The sequence below is a fragment of the Bombina bombina genome, chromosome 4 (assembly GCF_027579735.1).
Source record: "Bombina bombina isolate aBomBom1 chromosome 4, aBomBom1.pri, whole genome shotgun sequence".
Taxonomy (NCBI): domain Eukaryota; kingdom Metazoa; phylum Chordata; class Amphibia; order Anura; family Bombinatoridae; genus Bombina; species Bombina bombina.
The window spans coordinates 251652761-251680741 of record NC_069502.1 but is presented as its reverse complement, the minus strand read 5'-3'; the positions used below and the strand labels follow the sequence as shown (position 1 = coordinate 251680741).

The 27981-nt window shown below is 40.4% G+C and overlaps 1 protein-coding gene across 1 annotated transcript in view; it reads left to right on the top strand.

Annotated features, from left to right (window-relative positions):
* The window catches only part of D2HGDH (D-2-hydroxyglutarate dehydrogenase), a 136417-nt gene that overhangs the window by 8318 nt on the left and 100118 nt on the right, over positions 1 to 27981 (top strand). Inside the window, exons 3-4 of the mRNA XM_053709883.1 lie at positions 3906 to 3963; positions 18718 to 18857. Coding sequence (XP_053565858.1) covers positions 3906 to 3963; positions 18718 to 18857 — 198 coding nt within the window. The remainder of the gene's footprint in view (positions 1 to 3905; positions 3964 to 18717; positions 18858 to 27981) is intronic.

Here is a 27981-nt window from a genome sequence, read left to right as displayed (position 1 = left end):
TTATGGGAGGAAAGCGGCATTCTCCCCTCAGTATAGGAGAAATAAGCAGAAAGGTCGTTAGAGTAATTTTCATTCCTTTCGTAACTTCTCTGGTAAGTCTTCCTCCTCTAAGCAGGAACAGTCCAAGCCCTCTTGGAAGTCCAATCAGTCCTGGAGTAAGGGGAAACAATCTAAGAAGCCTGTTGCTGACTCAAAGTCAGCATGAAGGTTCTGCCCCCGATCCGGGAATGGATCTTGTGGGGGACAGACTTATTTTTCGCTCAAGCTTGGGTTCGGGATGTTCCAGATCCCTGAGCGGTAGATATTATGTCCCAGGGATACAGGCTAGAGTTCAAGACTTTTCCTCCATGGGGCAGGTTTCTTCTCTCAAGATTATCTGTAGACCAGATAAAGAGAGAGGCGTTCTTACGTTGCGTTCAGGATCTTTACGACATGGGAGTGATTGTTCCTTTTCCAATTCAGGAGCAGGGGCTGGGATTCTATTCCAATCTGTTCATTGTTCTCAAAAAGGAGGGAACTTTCAGACCTATTCTAGATTTCAAGAGTGTAAACAAGTTTCTTAGAGTTCCGTCTTTCAAGATGGAAACTATTCGGTCCATTCTTCCTCTGGTTCAAGAGGGTCAATTCATGACAACAGTAGACCTGAAGGATACGTATCTGCATATTCCCATCCACAGGGACCATCACAAGTTTCTGAGATTTGCTTTTCTAGACAGGCATTTTCAGTTTGTGGCCCTTCCATTCGTTCTTGCAACAGCTCCCAGGGTTTTCTCAAAGTTTCTGGGAGCGTTGCTGACGGTGCTCCAATTGCAGGGGGTTGTGATGGCGCCGTATCTGGATGACATTCTAGTTCAGGCGCCATCTTTTCAACAAGCAAGCTCCCACATGGAGTTGTTGTTGTCTTTTCTGCGCTCCAACGGTTGGAAGGTGAATTTAGGAACAATTTCCTTGATTCCAGCTACAAGGGTGGTATTCTTGGGAACCATTAGATTCTCTAGAGATGAAGATTTTTCTAACAGAAGCAAGAAAGTTAAAGATGTTCAATTCATGTCTTGCTCTTCAGTCCTCTCCTCTGCTGTCAGTGTCCCAGTGTGTGGAGGGGATTGGTCTGATGGTTTCAGTCATGGACATCATTTTGTTTGCTCGGTTCTATCTCAGACCTTTGCAGTAATGCATGTTCAGTCAATGGAATGGGGATTATGCGGATCTGTCTCCAAGGATTGTTCAAGATCAGGCGACAAGAGATTCTCTTCCATGGTGGTTGTCTCAGGATCTTCTCTCTCAGGGAACCTGTTTTCGCAGACCTTCCTGGGTGATTGCGACCACGGATGCCAGTCTGCTGGGATGAGGAGCTGTCTGGGGTTCTCTAAAGGCTCAGGGTCTATGGACTTGGGAGGAGTCGATTCTTCCTATAAATAACTTAGAGCTGAGAGCAATCTTCAATGCTCTTCTGGCCTGACCTCAGCTAGCTTCAGCCCAGTTTACCAGGTTTCAGTCGGACAACATTACGTCAGTGGCTTTCATCAATCATCAGGGAGGAACACGGAGTTCATTGGCCATGACAGAGGTAGCCAGGATTATTCAGTGGGTGGAGACTCGCAACTGCTGTCTGTCTGCAATCCACATTCCAGGGGTGGACAATTGGGAAGCGGATTTTCTGAGTAGGCAGACTTTACATCCGGGGGAGTGGGAACTTCATCCGGAGGTGTTTTCCACCTTGATTCTCAGATGGGGGCAGCCGGAGTTGGATCTCATGGCATCTTGTCAGAATGCAAAGCTCCCGAAGTACGGGTCGAGGTCAAGGGATCCTCAGGCTGTACTGATCGATGCTCTAGCAGTTCTTTGGAAGTTCAGTCTAGCATACGTGTTTCCTCCTTTTGCCCTTCTCCCTCGGGTCATTGCTCGGATCAGGCAAGAGAAGGCATCAGTGATTCTCATTGCTCCGGTGTGGCCTCGCAGAATCTGCTATGCAGATCTGGTGGAGATGTCTTTTTTTTCACCTTGGAGTCTTCCTCAAAGAAAGGACCTTCTACTTTAGGGGCCCTTCTTTCATCGAAATCTCGTTTCTCTGAAGCTGACTGCTTGGAGATTGAACGCTTGATACTATCCAAGCGTGGTTTTTCTGAGTCGGTTATTGAGACTTTTGATTCAGGCACATAAGCCTGTGACTAGAAAGATTTATTATAAGATATGGCGTAAATATCTATATTGGTGTGAATCCAGGGGCTACTCTTGGAGTAGAGTTAGGATTGCTAGGGTTTTGTCCTTTCTCCAGGAGGATCTGGAGAAGAGTTTATCTGCTAGTACCCTGAAGGGTCAAATTTCTGATTTTATCTATTTTGTTGCACAAGCGTCTGGCGGATGTGCCAGATGTTCAGTCTTTTTGTCAGGCCCTGGTTAGAATTCGGCCTTTTGTTTAAGTGTGCTACTCCTCCTTGGAGTCTTAATTTGGTTCTTAGAGTTCTTCAACAGGCTCTTTTTGAGCCCATGTATTCTTTGGATATTAAGTTGTTATCCTGGAAGGTTTTGTTTTTGGTTGCTATCTCTTCGGCTCAAAGAGTTTCAGAGCTTTCGGCATTGCAGTGTGAATCCCCTTTCCTTATTTTTCATTCTGATAAGGTAGTACTACGTACTGCCCTAGGTTTCCTTCCCAAGTTTATTTCAGATAAGAACAATAATCAAGAAATTGTTGTTCCTTCTTTGTGTCCTAATCCTTCTTCTCATAAGGAGCGTTTGTTGCATAACCTGGATGGGGTTCGTGCATTGAAATATTATTTGCAGGCGACTAAGAATTTTCACCAGTCTTCCTCTTTATTTGTTGTTTTTTCTGGGAAGCATAAGGGTCTGAAGGCTACGGCCACTTCTCTTTCTTGTTGGTTGAGGAGTGTTATTCGCTTGGCATATGAGACTGCTGGACAGCAGCCTCCTGAGAAAATCACTGCTCATTCCACGAGGGCTGTTTCATCTTCTTGGGCCTTCAAAAATGGAGCTTCTGTAGATCAGATTTGCAAGGCTGCCACTTGGTCATCTTTTTCTAAATTTTACAAATTTGATACTTTTGCTTCAGCCGAAGCTTCTTTTGGCAGAAAGGTTCTTCAAGCAGTGGTGCCTTCTGTTTAGGCTGTCTTGTCCCTCCCTTATCATCCGTGTCCTCTGGCTTGGGTACTGGTTCCCAACAGTAATTATGATGATCCCTGGACTCACTGTGTCATTAGAAAGAAAACAAAATTTATGCTTACCTGATTTATTTATTTCTTGACACGGTGAGTCCACGGCCCGCACTGTATTTTTCAGACAGTTTATTTTTCTATAAACCTCAGGCATCTCTGCACCTTTATATTACTACCTTTCTCCTTTCCCTTTGGTCGAATGACTGGGGGTTGTGGGTAGGGGAGTGGTATTTAACAGCTTTGCTGTGGTGCTCTTTGCCTCCTCCTGCTGGTCAGGAGTGATATTCCCAACATTAATTATGATGATCCGTGGACTCACTGTGTCAAGAAAGAAATACATTTATAAGGTAAGCATAATTTTTTTTTCTGGGGGCATGCTTGTAGATTAGCAGGCTTCATGTCATCACCAAATGTTTCCTCTTGTTTGAGGAAAAATATTCTTAACGCAGAGAAAAGTCACCTACCAACAAAGATAGAGGGAAATCAAACATGGCAGGTGAAATACTGCAAGTAACCTGGAGCAGTTTATACTGTCAAACGCCTAATGCCCTTGCATCAGCTGCAAAGAAGACTGAATCCTAACAAACAAAAATGAGACATAAATTATCTCTAATCATCACTACACTTAAGTTGATATTGGCAGCTATATTAAACAGGTTAATGTGCAAATCAACAATGTAGAAATGGAAAGTTTACCCATGTTTGTACTAAAGCTATTCTGTCTACTGCTTCCAGGTCAAAGTAAACTTCTACTAAAGCCTAGAAATACAGAGGAAGTTTCTCAAATTCTGAGGTATGTTTTGGTCAAAAAATGTATATAGCACCTTTTAAAATTGGTTTTATCTTTTGTCTTCGGAATGAACACCAACACAGAGTTAGTGTATTAATGTATATCAAAGTAAATCTATCTATCTAGCCATCATTTATATTAGCAATTAATCACTGCATCACAGTTTGCAAAATTTGCATTGTTTTGCAGTGCAGGGACCATATCTCCTTCATTTTGGCTAGTTAGGGACAGAGAAGTGGTTTACCTATAATTCTAAATTTATAGGTATAGGTGAACTATTTAGTTGTGCTTTCCACTAGTGGCCTCTAGAGGGCATTTTTTAATTATTATTTATTTATCTATTTATTTATTGGTATTCTAATTAAATCAACACTAAATACATTTCAGTCACCTCATTCTAACAATGGCTGCTGCAATTATGGAACCCATGTTACACTAAAGGTATCTGAAGGAGAGTTGTAGCACAAGTACAAAAAGCTAAGCACTGAAAGGTAGTGAAAGATAGGTTTCACCATGGCGACACCCATGACTAGAGGGAGGTGAGGAATAACTTCAATACTATGCTTATTAAATGTATTAAGTGTCCCTAACAAACTTAATATATAATTGATTATCAATGTGCTTTGGACCATTTTTATTAGAGTGAGCTTATGTTTTATACTATAATTTAATTTTACTAGATTTTTAGGAGTAATTGTATATGTTCTTTATATATATTTTTTTTATTGTTTTTGTTTTTTGCTGTTTGCACCTCCTTACATTCAGTGATACAAATATTTTTAGATAGCACTAGTTACTTGAGCTACAATAAATGTGAGATATTAGAGCTGGTAAGATATATATATATATATATATATATATATATATATATATATATATATATATATATATATATATATATATATATATATATATATATATATATATATATATATTTATATATATATATAATAAAAAACTTATTTATGTGTCCTGAAAATATAACATTGACAACAGAGCACATTGTGAAAGGAGGGAGTGATAATGAATAAAAACTATAGAAGAGAAAGGTATGGCGTAAAGTACTCAATATAGACTCCCCTATCCAGCAACAAAGTATTTAACATCCAAAATACACTGTATATTGCTACAGAGGAATGGATAAGTAAGACACAAAAATAGGCAAATATATAATACCATCACATAAACAAAAGGACTATGTGCCTATCTCATGAACATTATGATATTTAATAACCACCATTACTATCGCAAGAGAAAGTTGGCCTACTTTTTACATAACAATGGAATAAAATACCAAAAAATCATAAAGCAATACATTATTTACCTTGTTTGATGACAGGAACCAAGCTTGCAGGAGATGCAATGTATACGGTTGTCAGGAACAAGCAGAGACAGTCATGAGATAAACATTACCAAACACTCAGGAATAATCTAAAAGTGAAAGATCAAGACAAAGTTCAATATTAGATTATCCATCAGGAGTCAAACATCACAGCAAAAAGAACAGGTAGAAGTCTAGTTACCTCAATGGAGGGTATACACAAGGATATGGCTTAAAGTGTAAAGCAGGACATAGAGGTCAGAACTAGGAAAGTAGTTCAGAGACAAAAACCCAGGAAGAATAACCATGCACCAGACTGGCATCAGCAGGGACCTTTTAACACCTCCCCCATAGGTATTTTTGCCAAACCACTGTAGAGTCACGTCCAAATCCAGGATAAAAATATAGCTATAGTTAGCACAGCTAGCCATATCACCTTGCGCTATCCACCACGCTAAAACTCTTCTCTGGCTCTGTACTCCAGTTATACTGACAGCTTCCCTCACAACACAACCTTGACTTCTACCACCGGCCTTCAGTGAGGCTCCTACTGCACTTAGGTAAGGACCTGTTACCCTTACAAAGTGTCCTCCTTAAGCGCAACCTTGGGCTTGACCAGGACCAAGCCAATAATGAGAGAAATGTAAACTGGACCAAATGTTTTTCCAGAACCGAGAAATAAACTGAGAACCTCTGTCTGATAACACATCTTGGGGTAATACATATAATCTGAAAACCTCCTTCAGAAATAGAACAACAGTTACACTGGCAGAGGATACACCCACATCAGGGATCAAATGAGCCATTTTTAGTCAGATGATCCACAATCTCCAAGATAGTGTCATGTTCATTTGAAAGGGGAAGATCCACAATGAAGTCCATTGACACACAGGGCCAAGCAAGGACTCTCAGGAATAGGCAAAGGATGTAATGGAACAGTTGGAGCCATAGTAGAATACTTCATCCAAGCACAAGTGTCACAAGACAATACAAACATCTGAACATCTAGGCCATCAAAAACTTCTAAAAATCAACTTCAACATCTTTCTGAAAGCTCCATGACCAGCAGCTGGAAAATCATGATGAGTTTGCATATTTTACAGTTGAACTCGACATGGAACAAAAATCTTCCTTTCATATTACAAAGTCAACAATAGTTTAAATACTGACAGAGTATAACTGGACACCTTATTTTAATAAATGAATGTTAAGTTTTACTGACAATATCCACTCTGTAAAATAGCCTCAATTTAAGGTTAAAAATCTGGAACAAACATCAGCTATCTTAGATAAACTGCCTTTTCTCTTGTTAAGTGTATCCAGTCCACGGATCATCCATTACTTGTGGGATATTCTCCTTCCCAACAGGAAGTTGCAAGAGGATCACCCACAGCAGAGCTGCTATATAGCTCCTCCCCTCACTGCCATACCCAGTCATTCTCTTGCAACTCTCAACAAAGATGGACGTAGTAAGAGGAAAGTGGTGTATTATAGTTAGTTTTTTTTTAACTTCAATCAAAAGTTTGTTATTTTTAAATGGTACCGGAGTGTACTGTTTCATCTCAGGCAGCATTAGAAGAAGAATCTGCCTGTGATTTCTATGATCTTAGCAGAAGTATCTAAGATCCATGGCTGTTCTCACATATTCTGAGGAGTGAGGTAACTTCAGAGAGGGAATGGCGTGCAGGTTTTCCTGCAATAAGGTATGTGCAGTTAATATATTTCTAGAGATGGAATTTGCTAGAAAAATGCTGCTGATACCGGATTAATGTAAGTTAAGCCTTAAATGCAGTGATAGCGACTGGTATCAGGCTTATTAATAGAGATACATACTCTTATAAAAATGTAATATAAAACGTTTGCTGGCATGTTAATCGTTTTTATATATGTTTGGTGACAAAACTTATTGGGGCCTAGTTTTTTTCCACATGGCTGGTTTGATTTTTGCCTAGAGACAGTTTCCTGAAGCTTTCCACTGTTGCAATATGAGTGGGAAGGGCCTATTTTAGTGCTTTTCTGTGCAGATAAAAATACTGACAGAGACATTCAGCTTCCCTCTGCATGATACAGGGCATCTCTGAAGGGCTCAAAAGGCTTCAAAGTCGTGTTTGAGGAGGGTAACAATCACAGTAGACTGTGGCAGTTGTTGTGACTGTGTTTAAAAAACGTTTTTGTCATTTATTATTCTGTTTTTGTTATTAAGTGGTTAATCATCCATTTGCAAGTGGGTGCAATGCTCTGCTGACTTGTTACATACACTGTAAAAATTTTGTTAGTGTAACTGCCTTTTTTCACTGTTATTTCAAATTTTGTCAAAATTTGTTTCTCTTAAAGGCACAGTAACGTTTTTTATATTGCTTGTTAACTTGCTTTAAAGTGTTTTCCAAGCTTGCTAGTCTCATTGCTAGTCTGTACAAACATGTCTGAAACAGAGGATACTTGTTCATTATGTTTAAAAGCCATGGTGGAGCCCCATAGGAGAATGTGTACTAAATGTATTGATTTCACCTTAAACAGTAAAGATCAGTCTTTATCTATAAAAGAATTGTCACCAGAGGGGTCTGTCGAGGGGGAAGTTATGCCGACTAACTCTCCCCACATGTCGGACCCTTCGCCTCCCGCTCAAGGGACGCACGCTAATATGGCGCCAAGTACATCAGGGACGCCCATAGCGATTACTTTGCAGGACATGGCTGCAATCATGAATAATACCCTGTCAGAGGTATTATCCAGATTGCCTGAATTGAGAGGCAAGCGCGATAGCTCTGGGGTTAGAGCCATGTCTGATACTGCGTCACAATATGCAGAACCTGAGGACGGAGAGCTTCAGTCTGTGGGTGACGTCTCTGATTCGGGGAGACCTGATTCAGAGATTTCTAATTTTAAATTTAAGCTTGAGAACCTCTGTGTATTGCTTGGGGAGGTATTAGCTACTCTGAATGACTGTGACACAATTGCAGTGCCAGAGAAATTGTGTAGGCTGGATAAATACTATGCAGTGCCGGTGAGTACTGATGTTTTTCCAATACCTAAAAGGCTTACAGAAATTATTAGTAAGGAGTGGGATAGGCCCGGTGTGCCCTTTTCCCCACCTCCTATATTTAGAAAAATGTTTCCAATAGATGCCACTACACGGGACTTATGGCAGACTGTCCCTAAGGTGGAGGGAGCAGTTTCTGCTTTAGCAAAGCGTACCACTATCCCGGTTGAGGACAGTTGTGCTTTTTCAGATCCAATGGATAAAAAAATTAGAGGGTTACCTTAAGAAAATGTTTATTCAACAAGGTTTTATTTTACAGCCCCTTGCATGCATTGCGCCTGTCACTGCTGCGGCGGCATTCTGGTTTGAGGCCCTGGAAGAGGCCATCCATACAGCTCCATTGACTGAAATTGTTGACAAGCTTAGAACTCTTAAGCTAGCTAACTCATTTGTTTCTGATGCCATTGTTCATTTGACTAAACTAACGGCTAAGAATTCCGGATTCGCCATCCAGGTGCGTAGGGAGCTATGGCTCAAATCCTGGTCAGCTGATGTGACTTCAAAGTCTAAATTACTCAACATTCCTTTCAAGGGGCAGACCTTATTCGGGCCTGGTTTGAAAGAAATTATTGCTGACATTACTGGAGGTAAGGGTCATACCCTTCCTCAGGACAGGGCCAAATCAAAGGCCAAACAGTCTAATTTTCGTGCCTTTTGAAATTTCAAGGCAGGTGCAGCATCAACTTCCTCTGCTTCAAAACAAGAGGGAACTTTTGCTCAATCCAAGCAGGCCTGGAAACCTAACCAGTCCTGGAACAAGGGCAAGCAGGCCAGAAAGCCTGCTACTGCCTCTAAGACAGCATGAAGGAGCGGCCCCCTATCCGACAACGGATCTAGTAGGGGGCAGACTCTCTTCGCCCAGGCGTGGGCAAGAGATGTTCAGGATCCCTGGGCGTTGGAGATCATATCTCAGGGATATCTTCTGGACTTCAAAGCTTCTCCTCCACAAGGGAGATTTCACCTTTCAAGATTATCTGCAAACCAGATAAAGAAAGAGGCATTCCTAAGCTGCGTACAAGATCTCCTTGTAATGGGAGTGATCCATCCAGTTCCGCAGACAGAACAAGGACAGGGGTTTTATTCAAATCTGTTTGTGGTTCCCAAAAAAGAGGGAACCTTCAGACCAATTTTGGATTTAAAGATCCTAAACAAATTCCTCAGAGTTCCGTCATTCAAGATGGAAACTATTCGAACCATTTTACCCATGATCCAAGAGGGTCAGTACATGGCCACAGTAGACTTAAAGGATGCCTACCTTCACATTCCGATTCACAAGAATCATCATCAGTTCCTGAAGTTTGCCTTTCTAGACAGGCATTACCAATTTGTAGCTCTTCCATTCGGGTTGGCTACAGCCCCAAGAATTTTTACAAAGGTTCTGGGCTCACTTCTGGCAGTCCTAAGACCGCGAGGCATAGCGGTGGCTCCTTACCTGGACAATATCCTGATACAGGCGTCAAGCTTTCAAATTGCCAAATCTCATACAGAGATAGTTCTGGCATTCCTGAGGTCGCATGGGTGGAAAGTGAACGAAGAAGAGTTCTCTATCTCCTCTCACGAGGGTTTCCTTCCTAGGGACTCTAATAGATTCTGTAGAAATGAAAATTTACCTGACGGAGTCCAGGTTATCAAAACTTCTAAATGCTTGCCGTGTTCTTCACTTCATTGCACGCCCCACGGTGGCTCAGTGCATGGAAGTAATCGGCTTAATGGTAGCGGCGATGGACATAGTGCCATTCGCGCGCCTGCATCTCAGGCCGCTGCAATTATGCATGCTCAGTCAGTGGAATGGGGATTACACAGATTTGTCCCCTCTACTAAATCTGGATCAGGAAACCAGAGATTCTCTTCTCTGGTGGTTATCTCGGGCCCATCTGTCCAAGGGTATGACCTTTCGCAGACCAGATTGGACAATTGTAACAACAGATGCCAGCCTTCTAGGTTGGGGTGCAGTCTGGAACTCCCTGAAGGCTCAGGGTTCATGGACTCAGGAGGAGAAACTCCTCCCAATAAATATTCTGGAGTTAAGAGCAATATTCAATGCTCTTCTGGCTTGGCCTCAGCTAGCAACACTGAGGTTCATCAGATTTCAGTCGGACAACATCACGACTGTGGCTTACATCAACCATCAAGGGGGAACCAGGAGTTCCCTAGCGATGTCAGAAGTCTCCAAGATAATTCGCTGGGCAGAGACTCACTCTTGCCACCTGTCAGCGATCCATATCCCAGGTGTAGAGAACTGGGAGGCGGATTTTCTAAGTCGTCAGACTTTTCATCCGGGGGAATGGGAACTCCATCCGGAGGTGTTTGCTCAATTAGTTCCTCGTTGGGGCAAACCAGAATTGGATCTCATGGCGTCTCGCCAGAACGCCAAGCTTCCTTGTTACGGATCCAGGTCCAGGGACCCAGAAGCGGCACTGGTAGATGCTCTAGCAGCGCCTTGGTTCTTCAACCTGGCTTATGTGTTTCCACCGTTTCCTCTGCTCCCTCGTCTGATTGCCAAAATCAAACAGGAAAGAGCATCGGTGATATTGATAGCGCCTGCGTGGCCACGCAGGACCTGGTATGCAGACCTAGTGGACATGTCATCCTTTCCACCATGGACTCTGCCTCTGAGACAAGACCTTCTAATACAAGGTCCTTTCAATCATCCGAATCTACTTTCTCTGAGACTGACTGCATGGAGATTGAACGCTTGATCCTATCAAAGCGTGGCTTCTCCGAGTCAGTAATTGATACCTTAATACAGGCACGAAAGCCTGTCACCAGGAAAATTTACCACAAGATATGGCGTAAATATCTTCATTGGTGTGAATCCAAGAATTACTCATGGAGTAGGGTTAGGATTCCTAGGATATTGTCCTTCCTCCAAGAGGGTTTGGACAAAGGATTATCAGCTAGTTCTTTAAAGGGACAGATTTCTGCTCTGTCTATTCTTTTACACAAGCGTCTGGCAGAAGTTCCAGACGTTCAGGCATTTTGTCAGGCTTTAGTTAGAATTAAGCCTGTGTTTAAACCTGTTGCTCCTCCATGGAGCTTAAACTTGGTTCTTAAAGTTCTTTTTCTGATGGCTATTTCCTCGGCTCGAAGAGTCTCGGAGTTATCTGCCTTACATTGTGATTCTCCTTATCTGATCTTTCATTCAGATAAAGTTGTTCTGCGTACAAAACCTGGGTTTTTACCTAAGGTGGTTTCTAACAAGAATATCAATCAAGAGATTGTTGTTCCATCATTATGTCCTAATCCTTCTTCAAAGAAGGAACGCCTTTTACATAATCTAGACGTAGTCCGTGCCTTGAAGTTTTAGTTACAGGCTACTAAAGATTTTCGCCAAACATCTAACCTGTTTGTTGTTTACTCTGGACAGAGGAGAGGTCAGAAGGCCTCAGCAACCTCTCTTTCTTTTTGGCTTCGGAGTATAATCAGTTTAGCCTATGAGACTGCTGGACAGCAGCCTCCTGAAAGGATTACAGCTCATTCTACTAGAGCTGTGGCTTCCACCTGGGCCTTTAAAAATGCCTCTGTTGAACAGATTTGCAAGGCTGCAACTTGGTCTTCCCTTCATACTTTTTCCAAATTTTACAAATTTGATACTTTTGCTTCTTCGGAGGCTGTTTTTGGGAGAGAGGTTCTACAGGCAGTGGTTCCTTCTGTTTAATGTTCCTGCCTTGTCCCTCCCATCATCCGTGTACTTCAGCTTTGGTATTGGTATCCCACAAGTAATGGATGATCCGTGGACTGGATACACTTAACAAGAGAAAACATAATTTATGCTTACCTGATAAATTTATTTCTCTTGTAGTGTATCCAGTCCACGGCCCGCCCTGTCCTTTTCAGGCAGGTCTAAATTTTAATTAAACTACAGTCACCACTGCACCCTATGGTTTCTCCTTTCTCTGCTTGTTTCGGTCGAATGACTGGATATGGCAGTGAGGGGAGGAGCTATATAGCAGCTCTGCTGTGGGTGATCCTCTTGCAACTTCCTGTTGGGAAGGAGAATATCCCACAAGTAATGGATGATCCGTGGACTGGATACACTACAAGAGAAATACATTTATCAGGTAAGCATAAATTATGTTTTTTATTCTTATACCCAGGCCTATTAGTTATAACAAAGTTAAGTCTTGTAAAGAACAATGGCCATGAAGCCTGCCTAGGGTGCAGGCACTTTGCAGAACAAAGATACTCTGTTGCAATTATCTGTAAAGATGGTAATAAGTTGGCCAGCTTCTTCTAGCCGGTGCGACTTAAAGGGACAGTCTACACTAAAATTATTGTTTAAAAAGATAGAAAATGCATTTACTACCCATTCCCCAGCTTTGCACAGCCAACAATGCTAGATTAATATACTTTATAACATTTAAACCTCTAAATGTCTGCCTGTTTCAAAGGCTCTATAGACAGCCTTTTAATCACATGCTTTAGTATTTGCTTTTCACAACAGGAGACTGCTAGTTCATGTGGGCCATATAGATAACAATGCGTTCATGCCCGGGGAGTTATTTAAGATTTAGCACAACACAATACTAAATACAACTCCATAGATAAAAAAAAAATAGTCATGTGATCAGAGGGCTGTCAGAAGCTGCTTAGATACAAAGTAATCACAGAGGTAAAAAGTATATTAATATAACTGTGTTAATTATGCAAAACTGGGGAAGGGATAATAAAGGGATTATCTATCTTTTAAAACAATAAAAATTCTATTGTAGACTGTCCCATTTATCACAAACAGTTCATCACCCAGGTCAAAGCTCTCCTCAACAGATAGATTTTAGACGCTGAGAGGAAAAAGCATCTCTGTGCATCTGGTTCTTAAGATACACCCTCTGAGAAAAAATAGCACCAAAAGTTATATTGGAAGCATCTAATTCCATCTGTCTGGATCAAGATTGGGGCTGACGTAAACAGCATCTAATTCCATCTGGCTGGATCAAGATTGGGGCTGACGTAAACAGCATCTAATTCCATCTGGCTGGATCAAGATTGGGGCTATCGTAAACAGTCTTTCTTTCATGTAATTAGCAAGAGTCCATGAGCTAGTGACGTATGGGATATACATTCCTACCAGGAGGGGCAAAGTTTCCCAAACCTCAAAATGCCTATAAATACACCCCTCACCACACCCACAATTCAGTTTTACAAACTTTGCCTCCGATGGAGGTGGTGCATCCGGGCGAATGGTCTCTTCACCCAGAGGTATTTCTTCAGATTGTTCAAATGTGGGAACTTCCAGAAATAGATCTGATGGCGTCTCATCTAAACAAGAAACTTCCCAGATATCTGTCCAGATCCCGGGATCCTCAGGCGGAGGCAGTGGATGCATTATCACTTCCTTGGAAGTATCATCCTGCCTATATCTTTCCGCCTCTAGTTCTTCTTCCAAGAGTAATCTCCAAGATTCTGAAGGAATGCTCGTTTGTTCTGCTGGTAGCTCCGGCATGGCCTCACAGGTTTTGGTATGCGGATCTTGTCCGGATGGCCTCTTGCCAACCGTGGACTCTTCCGTTAAGACCAGACCTTCTGTCACAAGGTCCTTTTTTCCATCAGGATCTGAAATCCTTAAATTTAAAGGTATGGAGATTGAACGCTTGATTCTTGGTCAAAGAGGTTTCTCTGACTCTGTGATTAATACTATGTTACAGGCTCGTAAATCTGTATCTAGAGAGATATATTATAGAGTCTGGAAGATTTATATTTCTTGGTGTCTTTCTCATCATTTTTCTTGGCATTCTTTTAGAAAACCGAGAATTTTACAGTTTCTTCAGGATGGTTTAGATAACGGTTTGTCCGCAAGTTCCTTGAAAGGACAAATCTCTGCTCTTTCTGTTCTTTTTCACAGAAAGATTGCTATTCTTCCTGATATTCGTTGTTTTGTACAAGCTTTGGTTCGTATAAAACCTGTCATTAAGTCAATTTCTCCTCCTTGGAGTTTGAATTTGGTTCTGGGAGCTCTTCAAGCTCCTCCGTTTGAGCCTATGCATTCATTGGACATTAAATTGCTTTCTTGGAAAGTTTTGTTCCTTTTGGCCATCTCTTCTGCCAGAAGAGTTTCTGAATTATCTGCTCTTTCTTGTGAGTCTCCTTTTCTGATTTTTCATCAGGATAAGGCGGTGTTGCGAACTTCTTTTGAATTTTTACCTAAAGTTGTGAATTCCAACAACATTAGTAGAGAAATTGTGGTTCCTTCATTATGTCCTAATCCTAAGAATTCTAAGGAGAAATCGTTGCATTCTTTGGATGTTGTTAGAGCTTTGAAATATTATGTTGAAGCTACTAAGTCTTTCCGAAAGACTTCTAGTCTATTTGTTATCTTTTCCGGTTCTAGAAAAGGCCAGAAAGCTTCTGCCGTTTCTTTGGCATCTTGGTTGAAATCTTTAATTCATCTTGCCTATGTTGAGTCGGGTAAAACTCCGCCTCAGAGGATTACAGCTCATTCTACTAGGTCAGTTTCTACTTCCTGGGCGTTTAGGAATGAAGCTTCGGTTGATCAGATTTGCAAAGCGGCAACTTGGTCCTCTTTGCATACTTTTACCAAATTCTACCATTTTGATGTATTTTCTTCTTCTGAAGCAGTTTTTGGTAGAAAAGTACTTCAGGCAGCGGTTTCAGTTTGAATCTTCTGCTTATGTTTTTCATTAAACTTTATTTTGGGTGTGGATTATTTTCAGCAGGAATTGGCTGTCTTTATTTTATCCCTCCCTCTCTAGTGACTCTTGTGTGGAAAGATCCACATCTTGGGTAATCATTATCCCATACGTCACTAGCTCATGGACTCTTGCTAATTACATGAAAGAAAACATAATTTATGTAAGAACTTACCTGATAAATTCATTTCTTTCATATAAGCAAGAGTCCATGAGGCCCGCCCTTTTTTTGTGGTGGTTATGATTTTTGTATAAAGCACAATTATTCCAATTCCTTATTTTATATGCTTTCGCACTTTTTTATCACCCCACTTCTTGGCTATTCGTTAAACTGAATTGTGGGTGTGGTGAGGGGTGTATTTATAGGCATTTTGAGGTTTGGGAAACTTTGCCCCTCCTGGTAGGAATGTATATCCCATACGTCACTAGCTCATGGACTCTTGCTAATATGAAAGAAATGAATTTATCAGGTAAGTTCTTACATAAATTATGTTTTTGAGTTTGTCAAAAGTTGTCTCAGCCTTGGGTGTCCATACAAAATGACAATAGATATAGGATGGTGGCACCTTCCTCCACTGGGCTGCAACAAAGCTTCTGCTCCTTCACAATCCCAAGAGACTAGATATAGGCGAATGTTTTGCAACGTTCGAAAAATGAAACAAATTTTAACACATTTGTTCTTTCGAAAACAAATTTCGAATGTTTGTACAATATTCGAACATTTGTTTAATGTAATAGTATTTCTAATACTTTCTTTAAATGTAATATTCGTTATGAATTTTTGTAATAATTTGATTCGAATTATGCAATATTTGAATTTGAAAAATTCAAATTGATATATTTGTAATAGTATTTCTAATGCTTTCTTTAAATGTAATATTCAAATTATGCAATATTCGAAATAGAAACATTCGTATTGATATATTTGTATCTTTTATGAATTAATTTACTAAATTCCCTACCACATGGACTATTAAACTTCTGAATAATATTTGTTAAATCGAATGTTACGATTTTGAATGTTCATAATTAGAAGTGACATTCAAAAACTTTTAAAAAGCTTTCGATAATACAGAATTTTTAAGAATATTCGTTCTTATCAACCTTCGATTATGTAAATCAAATTTCTACAGTAACATTCATTCTAACATTCAAATTAGAATATAAACACATTCGCACATCCCTACAAGAGACACATATAGATACATATATATATATATATATATATATATATATATATATATATATATATATATATATATATATATATATATATACTAAATGTAAAGTGTTTATAATAGGTTGAAAGTGTTTTATTCGTCCACATAGAGTTCAGGAAAACTTCCACTCTGCAAATGTATAATTTAATAATTTTAATAAAAATATTTAAAAAGCCAAATCACAGTTCAGATATAATCCTTGACTTGTAAAAGGCTCCACAGATATCGGCAATGTCACCCACCTTTCTCAAGAGCAAATAATAAAAAAAAAACTGCAGGGTCACTTCAGAGATACATTACAAATAAAGCTACCACTAGCGCAGGTATCGCAGCTAGCCATAGTGACAAGGGAAGATCCATAGTAACAAGGGAAGATCGGTAGATCCTGCACACCCTTCCAAGGCCTCTTCAGACACTGAGATGCCCATGGACTTCTGTCACCAGCCTTCAGATTAATGCTGCCCATACCTTGCTTAGGTAAGGACCTGGAACCCTTACATAAAGAAAATGTCACTTTTTTTTTTTTTGATAATTGGGTAAAGATAAGGCAATAATCAGATGTACTATTGTATATAGATATTCCCACATTTTCTCAAACATAGACTTAGGAAGTATGGCAAATCCAGGAGACTTGTTGCTTGTACAATCCAATTAAGATTATAGAAAGTTTGTTGTAATTTATGCATGTCTCCTCTAAATCACTCATTTGGAGTTGAACAAAGGCATTTAAAGGGACACTAAACCCAAATTTTTTCTTTCGTGATTCAGATAGAGCATGCAATTTTAAGCAACTTTATAATTTATACACCTATTATCAATTTCTCTTCGTTCTCTTGCTATCTTTATTTAAAAAGCAGGAATTTGATGCATAGGAGCCGTCCCATTTTTGGTTGAGAACCTGGGTTATGCTTGCTTATTGGTCGGTAAATGTAAGCCTCCAATAAGCAAGTGCTATCTATGGTGCTGAGCCTAAAATGGGCTGGCTGCTAAGATTTACATTCCTGCTTTTTAAAATAAAGATAGCAAGAGAACAAAGAAAAATTGATAATAGTAGTAAATTAGAAAGTTGCTTAAAATTTCATGCTCTATCTGAATCATGAAAGAAAATATTTGGGTTTAGTGTCCCTTTAATTGAGGTATAATTCTTTATTATACAAAAAGAAAAACAGTATACAGGTATACATCACAATATTTCACAAGTGTCATCCTGTTAAATAACAGTAAATAGTCAATAAAACAGTCCTTTTTCTCCCTATAAACAACAAGAGGGCCACTCTTGTACCCCTAACTTAAAACAAAAAATCTTTATTAACATCATAGTTTCAGTTTCAGCTACTCATGAGTCTTCTGCTAATATAAGCTTCAGAATAACAAATACAAAATATTATCAAACTATAAAGTAATTAGAATATAAAGAAAAATAACAAAATAAAGGCCGTTCCTGAACCTTTTGCCTATAAGTGTTGATATAAACAATGAGATCACACTGGTGACAACAAAAAGGGAAAATACTTCTAAATAATTACTAAGTTGTGAGTTAAATAGCATATATATTATATGGAAAGATATTATCAGTTAGATGTTAGAAAATTAAATTTTGATAAGATAACCACTTATTATAAGTTTAAATATTAAGTTATAACGAGTAAGTAAAATATCTCTCCATACAGAAAGTTATGACAAGGAGAATACTAATGAGGCGTGATTAAGAAATACATCCTTTTAGGCTTTAGTAGATGAGAAGGGTAAAATTGAGCCTATAGATCGGTAGAGGGCCTGAATATGATAAAAAAAAAAGCTTCTGAGGCTATTGGATCGCTGACATATTATTTTACCCATAACCACTAACTTAGTCACTTGCTGCATTATTCTGACATAGCATACGTTTGTTAATCACTGATTTATCAGCACAATCATTTATTTTTACAACCATTTTCTTATGTGTCTGTGTTTTCTCTTATAATTTAGGACTGGTGTTATTTTATGCTATTTATGCTTCGGGACACACACAATTTATAGTGTTATCTTATGACTATCTATAGTGCTATAAAAGTTGATAAGCCTGTTTCTCATTGGTTTTCATACTTCGTCAATCTGAGTATAAGAAAACATGATTTGTTTATATTATGTTCATAATTTGGGTGGAATAACTAATTGAAAAAGCAACTCTTTTAATGGATTGGAACATCATAAATGAATACGAAAACCACTTGCAATGAATATCAAGTTACAATCAGCAAACTAATTGATTGGGATGAAGTCCCATGTTAAATATGCATAGTATTGTAATACTGTCACTGGTTGGTTGGTACGTCCGCTGCCCCTGTCCATGACATGTTCTTGGTGATTAATGGCTACACACATATGCCATATGCCTTTTGTTATATGTACACAAAAGTGCAATAATACAGTTCTCTAACACATTGGAGAATTTTCTTTTTCTTTCACTTTTATATTTGTTTTAAGTTGTTTTTTTATGTCTCATTTATGGATATCTTCTATGAACATCTCTTTTTTTTATCATAATAGATACTGTAATAAGAGGAACCTTGCAGTTACTCCTCAGGGAGGGAACACAGGATTAGTTGGGGGAAGTGTTCCTGTGTTTGATGAAATTATTATCTCCATGGCTCTTATGGACCAGGTCACTAGTTTTGATAAAGTGTCTGGTGAGTTTTCATGTAATAATGCTATAATGTTGTTAAACTCATACATTTCTAAAGTCCTGACGTTATTTATATTTTTACTGTGCTGCCATATTTAAAGAGACAGGTCAAAACTGAAATAATACTTCCAATAACAAAAATGCTTCTAGTAAAAGTTTTCTACCGTTTCTCAGTGTTGTATGCACATATGCTGAGTGTATGTGCACCAGCATTCAAACTCCACACCTTCTCAGAGAGCTGGTGGTGGTGCGTATTGCATCAGGAAATAGTTAAAGGGAGATTAAACTGCTGAGTTTAACTACAAAAGAATGGTAACTATTCACCATGTTATTGTATTTCCTCCTGTTCCTGCAGTGCTTTTCAAATCGGTTTTCCTGTGTTAATAAATGAAAAGTGCCAGATACTAAAGCTCCATCTCTTAATACTGGGTGCCGCCATCTTGGAGCTCAGGTATTCTCACAGCCGCTTGGAGTTTGTGTGCATGATAGATCATGTGAGCTTTACATTTTTGCATTTTCTTTCCTAAGATATGGTGAGTCCAAGGCTTGAGTAATTACTGTTGGGAATATCACTCCTGGCCAGCAGGAGGAGGCAAAGAGCACCACAGTTATACTGTTAAGTATCACTCCCTTACCCACAACCCCCAGTCATTCTCTTTACCTTCAGTGCATGGAGGAGGTGAAGTTTAGGTGTCTGAAGAAAATTCTTTATTTTATCTACAAGCAAGTTTTGGAGTATAGCCGTATTCCACATCATTCCTTGCAGTCGGGTAGTGGTGGCTTTAAAGCAGTTAGGAACTTGTAAAGAGGTACTTAATGAGTTTTCCTAACAATTGCTGCCCTAGATTAGAAAGCCAGGTGTCTTCTCATACCTTGTAACTGTCTACATGCCTGACAGCGGAGCAGGTAAGTGATTTTTTTTCCAGTTGGTGAGACCATGCACTAACAAATTAAAATACACTGCTTTTTTTTATTGGGACATATATAATCCTGTTGTATGGGTTACATTGGGGCATTAAGCAGGCACTGTAGCATGTGTGAGACTAAAATTTAAACTCTTTTAAAAAGAAAGGGTAAAATTATTTTATTAGGCTTTATTTTCTGACACATATTTACTTGACAAAACAATACAAGTTTAAACTGAAAGTAAGGCTGAATTTTCTATTTCAACAGCGTATTCATTTCCCCTTTGCTTTAAAATAAAACAGTGCAACATTTTAAACTGTCAGGTTTAAAAAATGGTTATTTCTGGTACTCAGTGTACCAGGAAGCTATTTTTAGTGCCTCTCTTTGTCGCAGCAGTAATTTGAGCTCGGCAGTTGCGATCATACAACCGGCTTTACTTCATAACGTTTCTGAGGAAAAAGGTTGTTTTTTTTTCTCCGTTTTTGGGTGATCCGGTCTCAATTGGTAGCGGTAATTGAGGTGTGGGGTTGCCTGAGGGGTATTTTAGAAGCTTATTTGATGTTTATTAAATGTTTTTTTCTCACATAATTTTAGCTGGGGATCGATCCTAATTTGGGATAAAATTTAAAGTGAATTTTTTCCTAGGCTTATTTTAATTGAATATTAAAATCTTTGAAACTTATCTGTACAAGTTTATTTACTGTTTCACAACATGTCTGATATGGAGCAAGAGCCTGCTCTCATGAATTCATGTTTACTATGTTTAGATGCACAAATTGCAGCTCCTATGCAATTTTTTTCTTTATGTGTCAAGAAAACCTTGCAAAATAAAGGTAACATTTTTGAGCCTAATGTCTCTCAGGATGATGCTGTTAAAATAATACCTCAGCTTTCTCCTGCTACATCCCAAGCCTCAATGGCTTCACAAGCAGTGCCTTGCAGTTCCTCTATAACTCTTAGTGGAGTTTATTTAATAGCAGAAATAAGCAGAAATTGCTGTCCAGGTATCTTCAGCGGTATCTGCAGCATTAGCTGCCATTCCTAGATTACAGGGAAAACGCAAGAGGAATTACTAGAAATTCAGAAAGTAAGGTGCCTTTCCTCAGTTCTACTTCCTAAGTTGTCCTGTCTCATAAGTCTGAAGAGGAAGATACATCGGGACTTTCTGAGGGTGAAATCTCAGATTCAGACATTATAACACCTTTGTGTATTGTTAAAGGAGGTTTTAGCTATTTTAGATGACACCGATACCCCAGTTGTTGTCACTCCTAAGAAATCTAGTAAACTTAATAGTTTCTTTGATGAACCTTCCATTTCAGAGGTTTTTCCTGTGCCGGACCGTGCTAGGGAGATCTCACAGGAATGGGAGAAACCAGCGGTGTCTTTTTCCCCGTCTCCCATTTTTAAGAAAATGTTTTTTTGTTGAGGACTCCATTAAAGACCCTTGGTATATTGTACCCAAAGTTGAAGGGGCCATTTCCACTCTGGCTAAGAGAACCACTATTCCTATTGAGGATAGCTGCTCTTTTAAGAATCCGATGGACAAGAAGCTGGAGGCTTATTTGAAAAAGATTTTTGTTCATCAAGGTTTCCAGTGGCAACCTGCGGTGTGTATTGTAGATGCCATTTTACAGGTTGTTAGACTAGGAGCTTAAACTTTTAGTTTCGCTGTCCTAGCCCGCAGGGTGTTATGGTTGAAATCCTGGTCTGTGGACGTTTCCTCTAAAGTCAAGCTTCTGGCAATTCCTTACAAGGGCAAAACCTTTTTTTGGACCCGGTTTGACAGAAATGATCTCTGATATTACGGGTGGAAAAGGGTCTTTTCTAACTCAAGATAAGAAGAATAGGCCTAAAGGACGTCAGAGTAATTTTCTTTCCTTTCGTAACTTCAGAGGAAAGACTTCCCCTTCTTCATTGAAGCAGGAACAATCCAAGTCTTCTTGGAAACCCAATCAGTCTTGGAACAAGGGGAAACAAAGAACAAGGGGAAACAATCAAAGAAACCCGCAGCTGATTCAAAATCAGCATGAAGGGTTTGCCCTCGATCAGGGATCTCTCAAGCCTGGATACAAGATGTCCCAGATCCCTGGTCTGCGGACATAGTATCTCAGGGTTACAAATTGGAATTCAAGACTTTTCCTCCCAGAGGCAGATTCCTTCTCTCAAGATTATCTGCAGACCAGATAAAGAGAGAGGCGTTCTTGAAATGTATAAAACATCTTTCCTCCCTGGGAGTGATAGTTCCAGTGCAGGAACAGCGTCTCGGGTTCTACTCCAACCTATTTGTGTTCCCTAAAAAAGAGGGAACTTTCCATCCCATTCTAGACTTGAAGTGTCTAAACAAGTTTCTCAAAGTTCCATCCTTCAAAATGGAGACTATATGCTCCATTCTTTCTTTAGTACAAGAGGGTCAGTTCATGACAACCATAGACCTAAAGGATGCGTATCTTTATGTTCCTATTCACAGGGACCATCACAGATTCCTGAGATTTACCTTTCTGGACAAACATTTCCAGTTTGTGGCCCTTTCATTTGTTCTAGCCACGGCTCCCAGAATTTTTTCAAAAGTTCTGGGGGTTCTTTTGGCAGTTATCCGTTCTCTTGGAATTGCTGTGGCACCCTACCTGGATGACATATTGGTTCAGACGCCATCTTTTACACAAGCAAAATCTCACACAGAGATGTTGTTGTCTTTTCTTTGTTCCCACGGATGGAATGTGAATCTAGAAAAATGCTCCCTTTCCCCTGCTACAAGAGTAGTGTTCTTAGGGACCATAATAGATTCTCTATTGATGAAGATTTTTCTGACAGAGGTCAGGAATAACAAAATCATTTCCTCTTGCCTCTCTATTCAGGCTTCTGCTCATCCTTCAGTGGCTCAATGTATGGAGGTAATCGGTCTGATGGTGGCTTCCATGGACATCATTCCTTTTGCTCGATTCCATTTGAGAGCTCTCCAGTTGTGCATGCTAAGACAATGGAATGGCGACCATGCAGATCTATCTCAGAAAATAAAGTTAGATCGGTTGTCAAGGGATTCTCTCCCGTGGTGGATTTCTCATGAACATCTGGCTCAGGGCATATGCTTTTGGAGACCTTCCTGGGTGATTGTGACCACGGACGCCAGCCTGCTGGGCTGTGGAGCAGTCTGGAGCTTCTTAAAAGCTCAGGGCCTTTGGACTCGGGAGGAGTCTGCTCTTCCCATCAACATCTTGGAGTTGAGGGCAATTTACAATGCTCTATTGGCTTGGCCTCGGTTGTCCTCAGCCCAGTTTATCAGGTTCCATTCAGACAACATAACCTCTGTGGCTTACATTAATCACCAGGGAGGGACTCAGAGTTCCTTGGCCATGAAGGAGGTTACTCGGATTATTCAGTGGGCTGAGACACACAAGTTCTGTCTATCTGCCATCCACAATCCAGGAGTAGACAACTGGGAAGCGGATTTTCCAGCTTAGTCCTCAAATGGGGGGTGACGGAGTTAGATCTGATGGCATCCTGTCAGAACGCCAAGCTTCCAAGGTACAGTTCAAGGTCAAGAGATCCGCAGGACTTTCTGATAGATGCTCTGGGTTGGGTTTTCAGGTTGGCATACCTGTTTCCTCCGTTTGCTCTCCTTCCACAAGTCATTGCTCGTATCAAACAGGAGAGGGGGCGTCAGTGATTCTAATAGCCCCTGCGTGGCCTTGCAGGATCTGGTTTGCAGTGGATAATGGTCCTAGTGGAAATGTCATCTCTCCCACCTTGGACACTACCTATGAGGAAGGATCTCCTGATTCAGGGTCCCTTCCTTCATCCAAATCTCATTTCTCTGAAGCTGACTGCTTGGAGATTGAACGCTTAATTCTGTTTAAGCCTGGTTTTTCTGAGTCGGTCATTGAGACCATGATTCAGGTTCGCAAGCCTGTTACTTGAAATATTTACCATAAGATATGGCGTACATATCTTTATTGGTGTGAATCCAAGGGCTACTCTTGGAGTAGAATTAGAATTCCTAGAATTTTATCTTTTCTTCAGGAAGGCCTGGAGAAGGGGTTGTCAGTCAGTACCCTGAAGGGTCAGATTTCTGCTTTATCAGTTATACTACATAAATGTTTGACAGATGTGCAATCTTTTTGTCAGGCCTTGGTCAAAATAAGGCCTGTCTTTAAGTCTGTTGCTCCTCCTTGGAGCCTTAACCTTGTTCTTAAAGTTTTACAGCTGGCTCCGTTTGAGCCGTTGCGTTCCATAGACATTAAGTTATCTTAGAAGTTTTTTTTTCTTGTTGCTATCTCTTCTGCTCGAAGAGTCTCGGAACTCAGCTCTGCAGTGTGATTCCCCTTATCTTATTTTTCATACCGATAAGGCGGTTCTTCGTACTAAGTTAGGTTTTCTTCCTAAGGTTGTTTCTAACCTCTCTGTGTCCTAATCCTCCTTCCAAAAAACGTTTCTTACACAATTTGTATGTTGTAAGTGCTCTTAAATTCTACTTTCGGGTGACTAAGGATTTTCACCAGGGCAGACCTTCTTTGTCTGTTTCTCTGGGAAACGTAAAGGTCAAAAAGCTACTGCTACTGCTCTTTCTTTTTGGTTACGCAGTATAATTCATTTGGCTTATGAGACTGCTGGACAGCAGCCTTCTGAGAGAATTACGGCTCATTCCACAAGAGCTGTTTCCTCTTCTTGGGCTTTCAAAAATGAAGCTTCTGTGGAACAAATTTGCAAGGCTGCAACTTGGTCTTCTTTACATACTCTTTTTAAAATTTTACAAATTTGATACTTTTGCCTCGGCTGAGGCTTTTTTGGGGAGTACGGTTCTTAAAGCGGTGGTGCCTTCTGTTTAGGACTGCCTGTCTTGTCCCTCTCTATTTATCCGTGTCCTTGTAATGGAATGACCAAATACTAAAGTACATGAACTAAGACCATAAAGTTATGGTTGTGTCATTCAAGAAACAGTAAGGAGGATTAGCTGGAAGTTTCTTGAATGATTTAATCTTTGCCTGATTCTTGTGAATATCAAGTAAACTATGTCTTTAAGTTACGACTCACAAATAAGGCAATGTCTAGTGATATATTTTAGGCTTATGATTCTGAGATAGAATAACGGAATGTCAAAAATATATGTATTATAACCTTCAAGTAGTAATGTTCAATATTAGGGAGAAATAGAAAGTCTGACCTGAATCCTGTGTACGGCTGAGCGTTACGCTTACACACGCTGGTTAGTGCAGAGTCTCTGTGAGTGAGAGCTGTCCCTGGCCTGTAGCTGATGACGTCAGCACAGTACACGCTGTGAGCAGGGAAGCTGTTGCGCTCGGATCTCACGCTGGTCTCTACGGAGGAAATTGCAGGAGACAGCGACTAAGGCTGTGACAGGAGGAACGGCAGCTCACAAGATCCAGATGAAAAGTCTTGGTAAGAGGACAGGTGGAGGAGACGTTAAGTGTGCCTTGCAATAAGTTGAAACTCGGGTATGGCAACAGCAGATTAACAGGAATAAGGAGAACGGAGCAATCACTACTTCAGTAAGGTAGCAGTAGGAGGTAAGCAAGTGGCTAGCAAACAACTTAATTAACCATCAAGGTGTGGTAGTAGGAGGTACTCTTTTATAGGGAGCACCTTAAAGGTACAGGTGAAGTATCCATAACAACCTGTAACCCTTACAGTCCTCTAGCTTGGGTATTGGTTCCCAACAGTAATTACTTAAGCCGTGGAGTCACCATATCTCAAGAAAGAAAAACAAAATTTATGCTTACCTGATAAATGTATTTATTTCCGGATATGGTGTGTCCATGGCCCCACCCTTTATTTTAAGACTGTTGTTCTTTTGGATATAACCTCAGGCACCTCTACACCTTGTAGTTCTCCTTTTTCTCCATTTCCCTTCAGTCGAATGACTGTTGTGGGTAAGGGAGTGATACTTAACAGTTTAACTGTGGTGCTCTTTGCCTTCTCCTGCTGGCCAGGAGTGATATTCCCAACAGTAATTACTCAAGCCGTGGACTCGCCATATCCGGAAATAAATTTATCGGGTAAGCATAAATTTTTATTTTTTTTTACACAGTTTTACAGTTACACAAAATATATTTAAAAAATCACTCAACAATAATATAAAGCAATGCAGCCACTGCTAAAATTTAAAGATTCTGTTCTGTATCATGCACCCTAACCTGAAGCACATTATACAATTGTCAGAAAGTTGACAAACTCATTGATATGTAAATACACACAGCTTCTGTCACAGTGTGTGAGATTACCTGCGCTCCAAGATGTACAAAGAGGCGGAGCTTCACCATAACACAACTTTTCAGGGGTTAAAATAAGATCACTGTGTGTGAGTGGTAACCACCAACTCTGAGAAGGTTGGAGTTTGAAAGAGTGCATATTCCACTGAAAAGCAGTAATGTCTTACTAGAAGCATTTTTTTGCAGTTTTTTTTAATAGAAGCATTTTTTGCACAAATTTGACCTTTATCCCTTTTAAGAATTTAAATGAATGTGTGTTATATTAAATAACCTGTTTCCCCCTCAAATTAACACCATACAGCAAATACCTATTAAAATAATGATTTGTTAAAAAATGAATCTGACATCTTAAAAATGCTTAACTTTAATGTGATCATTAAATGTTTATAAAGCTTAAAACATTATAATTGTACTAGTCCTAAAGCCCGTTTACGTGGGCCATTTTTTGCAGTACAGCGGTCCCACCCCTTGCTCTCTCTCTCCCCCTCTCTTTTGGGCTCTCTCCCCCTCTCTTTTGTGCTCTCTCCCCCTCTCTTTTGCACTCTTTCCCCCTCTCTTTTGCTCTCTCTCTCCCCCTCTCTTTTGTGCTCTCTCTCCCTCTCTTTCGTGCTCTCTCCCCCTCTTTTGTGCTCGCTCCCCCCCTCTCTTTTGCGCTCTCTCTTGCTCCACCTGTCTTTTGCTCCCACTCTCCCCCTCACTTTTGATTTCTCTCCCCCCTCTCTTCCACTCTCTTTTGCGTGCTCTCTCTCTCTCCCCCTCTTTTGCGTGCTCTCTCTCCCCCTCTTTTGCGTGCTCGCTCTCCCCTCTCTTTTGCGCTCTCTCTCTCCCCCTCTCATTTGCTCTCTCTCTCTCCCCTCTCTTTTGCGCTCTCTCTCTCTCTCTCCCCCTCTCTTTTGCGCGCTCTCTCTCTCTCTCTCTCTCTCCCCCTCTCTTTTGCGCGCTCTCTCCCCCTCTCTTTTGCTCGCTCTCTCTCCATCCCTCTCTTTTGCTCGCTCTCTCTCCATCCCTCTCTTTTGCTCGCTCTCTCTCCATCCCTCTCTTTTGCTTTCTCTCCATCCCTCTCTTTTGCTTTCTCTCCATCCCTCTCTTTTGCTCTCTCTCCCCCCCTCTCTTTTGCTCTCTTTCCCCCCCTCTCTTTTTTGCTCTGTCTCTCTCCCCTCTCTTTTTTGCTTGCTCTCTCCCCCCTCTCTTTTGCTCTCTCTCCCCCTCTCTATTGCGCTCTCTCTCCCCCTTCTCTTTTTCTCTCTTCCCTCTATTTTGCTCTTTTGCTCTCACTTCCCCCTCTCTTTTGCTCTTTCTCTCTCTCCCCCTCTCTTTTGCTCTCTCTCTTCCCCTCTCTTTTGCTCTCTCTCTTCCCCTCTCTATTGCTCTCTGTCCCCCCTCTCTTTTGCTCTCTCTCTCCCCCCTCTCTTTTTCTCTCTCTTCCCTCTATTTTGCACTTTCCCCTCTCTTGCTCTCCCTCCCCTCTTCTGCTCTTTCCCCCTGTCTTCTGCTCTTTCCTATCTCTTTTTGTCTCCCCCCCCTCTTTCTATTTATCTCCCCTCTCTCTTGCAACGACCACGCCCCGTCACTCCCGGCCACGCCCTGACCATGCCCACACTCTCGCCGTCCATATCCACACTCCCACCTGGCCACGTCCCCGCCCGGCCACGCCCACTTTTGCCCCACCGCCGCAAACAGCATGTCAAGTAAGGCCAGGTGTGTTTGTCCTTGTGCTGTCTCTACTGCGCATGGGCCTTTTATATTATAGGATTAGCAAATCTGGATATAAATCTGTTGATTCCATTTAATCCAGTCTAAAGTATAAGCTTAGCTATGAAACAGAATGAAATAGCAATGCATTGTACTTAAATTATATATTTGGCTTACTTTTGTTATGAAACTAGTGCAATGGTGAAGTAGGCTTCAACTACTTAAATGTTGTACTTAAAGTGATGGTAAACTCTGCTGATTTAGAATTGTAAATTTCAACTCTGCGTACTTTAAATATTGTAACTG